Source organism: Neoarius graeffei, chromosome 10 (assembly GCF_027579695.1).
Source record: "Neoarius graeffei isolate fNeoGra1 chromosome 10, fNeoGra1.pri, whole genome shotgun sequence".
Taxonomy (NCBI): Eukaryota; Metazoa; Chordata; class Actinopteri; order Siluriformes; family Ariidae; genus Neoarius; species Neoarius graeffei.
In genome coordinates, this window is record NC_083578.1 from 61,122,026 (window position 1) to 61,131,397 (window position 9,372).

The window sequence follows — 9,372 nt, forward strand, 5'->3', positions numbered from 1 at the left end:
CTTGATTTGTTTATTATTTAATTATCCAATATGATGCATTAAGGTTAAAAAAAAACCACCAACAGAGTTTAACTGCTGCTTCTACCTACTGGTTTATTTGCAAAAATATATCTTGGATTTCCTCATCTTTTGCTTTTTCACATCCACCAAAGAACGCATATCTCTTTGTCTTCAAACTAATAAGTTAGATCATGTCAGTGATCTCGGTCTCTCTGTTCTGATCACCTACCAGCAGATATTTCATTATTTCTCTGTTACTTTTCCAGACATTACTCATAGTTTTCTTTAATCAGATAATGAAATCTGTGTTAGTCCTATCACTAACCACTTGGCCACTATAACTATTTTCATATAAGTATTGGGTTTTTTTGTTGCTTTTTTTGTTTTGTTTTGTTTTGTTTTCCCCGGCAATAGATTTCCTAGTGTGTGGGTGATGCACATTGCTTTAAATCATCTGATTCCAGGATTATTTTTAAAAAGAGGAAACTGTTGTTATTGGTTTGGTCATGACGAAAAAGGAGAAAAGTTCTCAACTGACTGCAAACTCTCATTAAAAAAAAAAAAGAATTTAGAAATCTTAGTATTGAGTTGATATGACTAAAATGTTTTTTCTTTCAAGAAATGGAGTACTTCAACGTTTATTGCACTTATTCTTTCTATTATTTATTATTTTCTCCATCATGTGCTTCAATGGCTGATTTATGTGAGTAATGATAGTCCCTTCTTTCTGTCCTTCAGGTCCAATACATCATCTCGCAGGACAGTGTTCAGCACTTGATCCCACAGGAATATGTAGTTGTATCCAATGGCAACCACATTCAGGTCAGCATGCATTTTAATTTAAGTCTTGATTCTACCATTCCTTCGGGTGTGTTCCTGAATATGAAAGGCCATTTATGTCAATATTAAATATAAAAATAAACACACAAATAAATATGCCTCTGAATTATAGTTCAGTAAATAAATGCGTTTATTTCAAAATGACATTTTTCAAAGGACTACTTTTATTTCCTAATGCCACCTGTATTTCTCAGTTCTGTTTATTTCCATATGTTATGTTCAAATAAGTGGGGCATGGTTATCCCATAGATTTAGACCAAAGCAACAGCATCAGAACAGCCCTGGAATAAATTATTGTGGAATTATAAAATAAAAGTCCCCTGAAATAAATATTATTATTGAAAAATTCATTTTGAAATATTTTTAATTCAATTGATAATTTAAAATAATAAATATAACATTTATTGATTTAACTATATTGTCATTTATTATATTTATATTTATTTACATATTGATTGACTCATTCATTTGTTTCAGGATTTATTTTATGTATGTGTTTGTGTTTATTTAACATTGAATTAAATGGCATTGTATACCTGAAACAGCAAAGTTTAAATACTGTAGTGACAATCAATGAAATGTAAAAATAATTGTTATAAATGCAAGTTATCAAATTTACTTGGCAAAAAAGGTAAAGGTTATTTTTAAGGAAAATACTACCTGTTTCACAAATGTCTCATTTTGTTCCACAGATGGAGGATGGCCAGATTGCTCATATCCAGTATGAGCATGACGGGACACTCCTACAGGAACAGCAGGTGTGGAACAGAAATAACAGTGGCACAATTTTTGTTACTGAATTGATGAGAAGTTTAAATTTGTGATAAGTTTCCCGTTAGTGCATGTTTGCCTCACGTGCTGTCCTGTAAATATGTGTGTGAGTGCAGATTGCTGTGACTCACAATGGACAAATCCAGTACTTCCCTATCAGCACTGAGCAACAAATAGTGAGGGCTGAGGATCTGGAAGCTGCTGCACACTCTGCTGTCACCGGTATGAACTTTTCCACCTGATTTCTTTGTTTAAGTAAAATCATCACAAAGCATTGGGGTAAATCCTTATGGCAGACAATTTTCACTTTAGTAACAAGCCAAATGGGTAAATCATCTGAATTTTATTTGGGCCAAACCATAATGCTTTACCAATGGGGTAAAAATACTAATGAAGAATTTTGAGAATCAGGGGTCGTCAAACTTTTTGTACCCATGTACCACCTATAACTGTAAAATACAGTTGCGTCGATAAGTATGTGGACAGTGACAATTTGTCATTTTGCCTCTGTATCCTACCACAGTGGATTTAGAATTAAGCAATCAAGATATACAGTGGTACTTGGAAGTTTGTGAACCCTTTAGAATTTTCTATATTTCTGCATAAATATGACATAAAACATCAGATTTTCACACAGGTCCTAGAAGTAGATAAAGAGAACCCAGTTAAACAAATGAGACAAAAATATTATACTTGGTCATTTATTTATTGAGGAAAATGATCCAATATTACATATCTGTGAGTGGCAAAAGTATGTGAACCTTTGCTTTCAGTATCTGCTGTGACCCCCTTGTGCAGCAATAACGGCAACTAAACGTTTCTGGTAACTGTTGATCAGTCCTGCACACTGGCTTGGAGGAATTTTAGCCCATTCCTCCATACAGAACAGCTTCAACTCTGGGATGTTGGTGGGTTTCCTCACATGAACTGCTCGCTTCAGGTCCTTCCACAACATTTCGATTGGATTAAGGTCAGGACTTTGACTTGGCCATTCCAAAACATTAACTTTATTCTTCTTTAACCGTTCTTTGGTAGAGCGGTTTGTGTGCTTAGGGTTGTTGTCTTGCTGCATGACCCACCTTCTCTTGAGATTCAGTTCATGGACAGATGTCCTGACATTTTCCTTTAGAATTTGCTGGTATAATTCAGAATTCATTGTTCCATCAATGATGGCAAGCTGTCCTGGCCCAAATGCAGCAAAACAGGCCTAAACCATGGTACTACCCACCACCATCTTTCACAGATGGGATAAGGTTCTTATGCTGGAATGGAGTGTTTTTTCCTTTCTCCAAACATAATGCTTCTCATTTAAACCAAAAAGTTCCATTTTGGTCTTATCTGTCCACAAAACATTTTTCCAATAGCCTTCTGGCTTGTCCACGTGATCTTTAGCAAACTGCAGATGAGCAGCCATGTTCTTCTTGAAGAGCAATGGCTTTCTCGTTGCAATCCTGCCATGCACACCATTGTTGTCCAGTGTTTTCCTGATGATGGCCTCATGAACATTAACCAATGTGAGAGAGGCCTTCAGTTGCTTAGAAGTTACCCTGGGGTCCTTTGTGACATCACCGACTGTTACACGCCTTGATCTTGGAGTGATCTTTGCTGGTCAGCCACTCCTGGGGAGGGTAACAATGGTCTTGAATTTCCTCCATTTGTACACAGTGTGTCTGACTGTGGATTGGTGGAGTCCAAACTCCTTTAGAGATGGTTTTTGTAACCTTTTCCAGCCTGATGAGCATCAACAACACTTTTTCTGAGGTCCTCAGAAATCTCCTTTGTTCGTGCCATGATACACTTCCACAAATGTGTTGTGAAGATCAGACTTTGATAGATCTCTGTTCTTTAAATAAAACAGGGTGCCCACTCACACCTGATTGTCATCCCATTGATTGAAAACACCTGACTCTAATTTCACCTTCAAATTAACTGCTAATCCTAGAGGTTCACATACTTTTGCCACTCACAGATCTGTAATATTGTATCATTTTCCTCAATAAATGAATGACCAAGTATAATATTTTTGTCTCATTTGTTTAACTGGGTTCTCTTTATCTACTTCTAGGACTTGTCTGAAAATCTGATGATATTTTAGGTCATATTTATGCAGAAATATAGAAAATTCTAAAGAGTTCACAAAATTTCAAGCACCACTGTAGTTCAAATGTAGACTTTCAGCTTTAATTCAAGGGCTTTATTTCAATTAAACAAAAATTAACCATTTATATTTACGAATTACAGTCATTTTTGCAAAGTTCCTCCATTTTTTCAGGCTCAAAAGTAAATTGGACAATTGACTGCTAAACAGTTTCCTGCCCAGGTGTGGCCCTTTCCTTGTTATTTCATTAAGGAGATAAAAGGTCCGCAGTTGACTCCAAATGTTGAAATTGCATTTGATAGCTCTTCATGAGAACTCTCAATATACAATCAAGAGAGGTCTTGATGCAAGTGAAGATAATCATTATGCTGGGGGGGGGGGGGACATAACGATCAGAGAGATAACAGAACATTAGGAGAGGCCAAATCAACAATTTGGCACATTCTTAAAAAGAAGGAATGTACTGGCAAGCTGAGAAACAATAAAAGGCCCAAAAGACCATGGAAGATAACTAAAGTGGATGATCACAGAATTCTTTCCTTGCTGAAGAAAAACTCCTTATATTTATAATTGTTAGTTTGTGGAATTGCATCGAAGTAGTTTCCTGAAACAGATTTGTATGAAAGTGGCTTTCTGTTTCTAGCTGTAGCTGATGCAGCCATGGCCCAAGCTCAAACAGTCTACACTACAGAGGCCACACCTGAACAGCTGGAGCAGATGCAGCAGCAAGGCATCCAATATGATGTTATCACATTTGCAGAGGAATAAAGTCACTCACAGGTTGCATAGCCTGTTGTTGCCATGGAGCTTGAAGGTCAGGAGGCCATAGTAACAACTCACTGTTACTATCCATAATGGAAAAGCAACATGCAAATGTTTTTTTTTTTTGTACGTTTTGTTTTTGTATATTATGTAAAGTACAATTATAGAAAGGTTGGGGAAGTACAACAGAATATAAAAGCAAATCATGACAAGTAATTATTTAAAATGATTTATCTTGCTGTGCCTCCACTATTCTGCTTTGTAAAAAAAATATATATATATATATGAAATTCTGTATGTAATTAAATTGAAATGATTTCTTGGTTTGCTGTAGGAGAGCATAATGACTACTGGTGGTACTATGTATGTACTTGGAAGTCTGGTCTAGTTCTATGGTCTTTATTTTGTCATGTTTCCCTTAAACAGTGTTCTGAAGTAGTAGTGTTCATTTCCTTTTTCATCCATGTTGTTGTTTTTTTCCCTATGTATATGATTTCCATGAGGTTTTTGCTTTGTCATTAATAAAGCTAATACCCCATAAACCACAGCTACTTTTACCTACATGCTGTACTCGAGTTGAGGGGGGATGCCATCCCCCCTGGAATAAAAAATGGTCAAAATCATCCCTCCTCCCTTCCCTTGAGCAATTTTATCAATAAATGTGGACATTACTTCTATTTAACATTGGAATTAGAAATGCCATTCCACGTCGCTTTGCTGAAACTGAGCTACAATAAGCTGCCGCGAGAGAGGGCACGCACAAGCGAAGCGTTTGAGGAGGTGACATTCAGTTGGGGTTCCGTTATTTTTGATTTCATTCTGCGTCAGTGACAGCAGCGGATTGCAGCATCATGGCAAAGCGGAGTGGACAGCAAGACCTAAGCAAGTTCGGATTTAAGATCGCAAGAAAAAACATTTCAGGAGGTAAGTCAAGAGTTACGAATATCAGTCACACTTTCTGTGAGCCCACTATCATGCTGTAAAGTTCCCGATATGTAGCTTAATTTGTGGGCGGCGGATAACAACACAGCTATCATAATGAATGTTAGTTTGGAGTCTAGCCAGCTATCGATAGCTTACTCAGGTTCATGTTAGCTTTGATTTCTTGTATAAGGCCATTAATTTAATCAGCCTGGACGTTCGTTTGTTATTCTTCAGGCAACAAAAAGTGTTATTCAAGACAGGAAGGCTAAAATCAACGTAGCAGTTTTGAAGGCTTTATTGCCTCATTAGAGAGCCGGTCACAACATGTAAGGCTGATTTACAATTTACTGTTGCTTGTTTTAGCTTATTGGTTACCTACCTACGAGTACCTCTGTATTTAACTCAATGTTTCCAATGTTCAGCTTTGAATAAAAATTCTATTCACTTGATATGAAAAGATTCAGTTCATTTACATTGCCTGCTGAGGTTTTAATAAATTGTTTACCAAACGATTTAAAAGGAGCCTACCATGACTATGAAGTTACACTTCAAATTTGTCATCTGCATTTCACCCTAATATGGAGAATGTGGTCGGTATGTCAGCCAGGAGACTGACTAAATATGACACATGACATCCACACTGTGCATGTTTTACAGTAAAATACCAGTGTGTTATGGTTTTTTTTACAACAATAAAAAGGGTACACAGTGTGTACTACACACTTTATCAGCACAAAATACTGTATGTCTGGTAAATGAACAAGGTCCACAGACCTACGTTGTGTGCAAACCCTCCTAAAAGCAAACCAGTTTCCCACCGACGGCCTGACCGATGGGTCGACACACGACTAAAAATTTCACCATCCCCCCTGGTTTGATTTTACAACTCGACCACTGCCTACATGAATAACTGAAATTGTTGCTATTCATATTTTTCTGACTTTTAATGTACTGTTAAATTCTCATTAGTATGTTAGTTATGTACTTGATTAGTTTTTATTTGGATTTATGATGATTACATTATACTACAGTATATCCCAAATTTCTGATATGTTGTGTTACAACGAATGCACTCTGAAAAAGGGGGAATAACTACACAAGATTGGAGATAGTTCTGTAAGGATATATCAGGTCCTCAGGACAAAGGGCTGCTGAGGACGTGCCAGTGGTTGACACTATTTTCATATTTAAAGTGAATTTTCAGCCCTGCCACTCAACACCATAAGTCTAGTTCCTCATTTCAATCACCGAGCAGAATCATCCTGGCTGTGTGAGGAAGCCTGTGAGAATCAGGAGCCGAAATGAAGCTTTTCTACTTTTTCATTTTCTGTTTCACAAATGGTGAGGTTGTGTCTGCTTGTGTTTATTTAAAATAAATAATGTTTTTTTTTTATAAAATCTTATTGTTGTCTACATTGTCTGCATCATCAGGTATAAATTCAACAAAAGGACAACTACATCTGGAGTTTTCTGGAGAAATGCTTCTAAGATTTGTCTTTCATCCAAACTACAATTACTATATGAAGTCCTGTTGCAAGTTTACTAGCTATGGGTGCATAATTTTTGTGACTAGCAATGGATATGTGCATTATGCTTACGAAGGAAGAATAGAAACCTATAAATACTCTGGAACATTTGATGTACGAATCTGGAACGTGCATGCAAAGGATACTGGGACATACAGATGTGAAATCCATGGGACACAAAAACACATCTACCAGGATTTTCAAGTTGTTATCACTGGTAAGGCCTTAATTAATTAACTTGGCTCAGATTATCTGTGACAACCTGTTGTGTATTTACATATAATGTCTATTTCTGTACTCTGAGGAACTCGTTACATCTACAACAGGATGTTTACAATCAAAATGCCACAATATATTTTAAAGATTGTTTGTCATAGAAATGTTGTTTATTTCTTCAATGAGCTTGCTTTCTTTTGATTCAGACAGCGAGACTGACCTGAACCCAATACTAGCCTTTCCAAAATCCACCATCTCACCAGTCAGCTCAGTGCACCATCTCTTAGAGAAACACCAGGAGAAATCTAGGTATGCTCAAACACTAAATAATCTACCCATCACTAACACTTATTCATAGCATATGACACCTGATGTGTTAATGTTACACTTTTCAAACTGTTCACACTGGTCTTGACCACAGTAATTTGAACCATTGCAAACTGGTGTCATTTAAGTCTAGTTTTACTTCTCCACTCTTGTTTGCTGATCAGTGATAAATGGAGCTTGAAATTCACACTGGGAACCAGTTTTGGTGTCGTGGTAATCATCATCATTATATCGATCACACTGACTGTGGTCTACTACAAAAAGAAGTTAAGAGGTAGGGATGAGTTTCAGTCATTGGTAATATCACAGGCTATTTATGTCATGAACAAGACCTTACGTATAGATCTCATTAATTTATATTACTTAAAGTGTATTCTATGATTTCAGATAAAAGTGGTAGAAGCTTCCCTAGTGCACCCAGTGTTACACATGTAAGACTTACTCATCTAATTGGCTCATCCTCACATGCCTAGAACAAATGCAGCCTATTTTAACACAAGGATATATCTTTAACTTGACAAATTTTGACACATCTTATTGGGTTACTTGTAATATTTCTGACTTCACTGTCTGTATTCTGCAACAGCTACCTCAAGAGCTCATCTACACCACAGTGGATTTCAAGCTTCATCAAAAAACTTCCAGCATGTATGCCAACCTGGACATCTATAACTTGCGACCTGATTCAAGCAATGCACGGGAAATGCAGGACAGAGTAGAGTATGCTACAATAGCAGGGGTTTTATGATCTATGAAAAAAATCACGATATGTGACTTATTACAGTGACAGCCTACAACACAAAGTCAGATCTAAAAGTCTGAGAACACAAGTGAAAATTCTTCTATTTTGCATTCGTTTCCAATTTAATACAACAGTTTTCATTACAATTTATATTATTGACAAGTTGAGTGAAAAGTAGAGTCTTTTGAAATATGAATTTCAGAGTTTCTTAAAATTTGGTGCATCACCTTTTTGCTTTAATGACCGTGTGCACTCAAGCTGGCATGGACTTCACAAGTTTGTACAAAAGCTTTGAACCATTTTAGACCAAATTAAATCGGCGTGCCATCTGAACACATGCCTCAATAGAAGAGATTAGGCATGAGGAAAATGTGACTTTTTTTTTTTTTTAAATATACAAAGCAGTTAACATGATCAATCTCTCAAATTTACTTACATTTAAACAAGGACCTAGAAATAGTCTTCAATATTAAATATTCAAGCTATTGAATATGTACTTTGATTTATATATTTCAAAAATCTAAAACCTTCTGTTTATTTCCAATTTTAAATGAAAAATAAAATATCCCAAATTTTCACAGTATATGAACAACAAAGATAATATTGGTATGACCAAGAACTTTGACTTTTTTCTTAATAGCAAAGTATAAGACACATGATACTGTGTCATGCTGACATTTCCATTTGTTCATTTGATTGAATTAATGGAAATGTTAAAGAAGACCCTGTCATTATTCCCAACATTGGGGCACTTAAACTTAGTGCTTGCAATTCATGTAGCTAATTACAATAATAGAAAATCCAGTAGTAGCTCTGAGTACATACGGTGTCAGCTCATCAAAAACAAAACCACATGCAATAAACACTAAGTTAACAAAGCCTGAGATTACTGCGTGGTAGATTACATACGTGACTATGAGTCTACAGTTAAGTGGACAACTGCCATGGCATTTTGTTTGTTTGGCAGTTTCCTGCAAATTCCTAATATGATATCCATACAGCTTGACCTCAAAATGGTCTAATGGTTAGAGAAGCATCTTTGGGACCTAAAGGTCACTGGTTTGACTCCCTGGGCCAGCAGGAATGGCTGAAGGGCCCTTGAGCAAGGCACTTAACCCCCAACAGTTCCCCAGGCTGCTCTGGGTATGTTTTACGTCATTCTGGAT

At 36.4% G+C, this 9,372-nt stretch overlaps 2 protein-coding genes across 4 annotated transcripts in view; both read left to right on the plus strand.

Moving 5' to 3' along the window:
- Positions 1-5,094, plus strand: part of znf335 (zinc finger protein 335) — a 45,212-nt gene extending 40,118 nt beyond the window's left edge. For all 3 annotated transcript variants that reach the window (XM_060932008.1, XM_060932007.1, XM_060932009.1), the window contains 4 exons: positions 739-822; positions 1,533-1,598; positions 1,728-1,833; positions 4,353-5,094. In XM_060932008.1, the coding sequence (XP_060787991.1) occupies positions 739-822; positions 1,533-1,598; positions 1,728-1,833; positions 4,353-4,477 (381 nt within the window). In that variant the 3' untranslated portion in view covers positions 4,478-5,094. The remainder of the gene's footprint in view (positions 1-738; positions 823-1,532; positions 1,599-1,727; positions 1,834-4,352) is intronic.
- A 1,821-nt stretch (positions 5,095-6,915) lies between these two features.
- On the plus strand, positions 6,916-8,240 carry LOC132893535 (uncharacterized). The gene is made up of 5 exons (XM_060932728.1): positions 6,916-7,138; positions 7,344-7,446; positions 7,629-7,738; positions 7,852-7,895; positions 8,051-8,240. The coding sequence occupies exons 1-5, from the start codon at positions 6,916-6,918 to the stop codon at positions 8,210-8,212; spliced, it is 642 nt and encodes a 213-aa protein (XP_060788711.1). The 3' UTR covers positions 8,213-8,240.
- Positions 8,241-9,372: the final 1,132 nt, after the last annotated feature.

Coding starts and splice junctions, on each gene's coding strand:
- LOC132893535 (XM_060932728.1), top strand. CDS start 6,916: ATGAAGTCCTGTTGCAAGTTTACTAGCTATGGGTGCATAATTTTTGTG. Junction 7,139..7,343: donor TTTTCAAGTTGTTATCACTG/GTAAGGCCTTAA, acceptor CTTTTGATTCAG/ACAGCGAGACTGACCTGAAC. Junction 7,447..7,628: donor AAACACCAGGAGAAATCTAG/GTATGCTCAAAC, acceptor TTTGCTGATCAG/TGATAAATGGAGCTTGAAAT.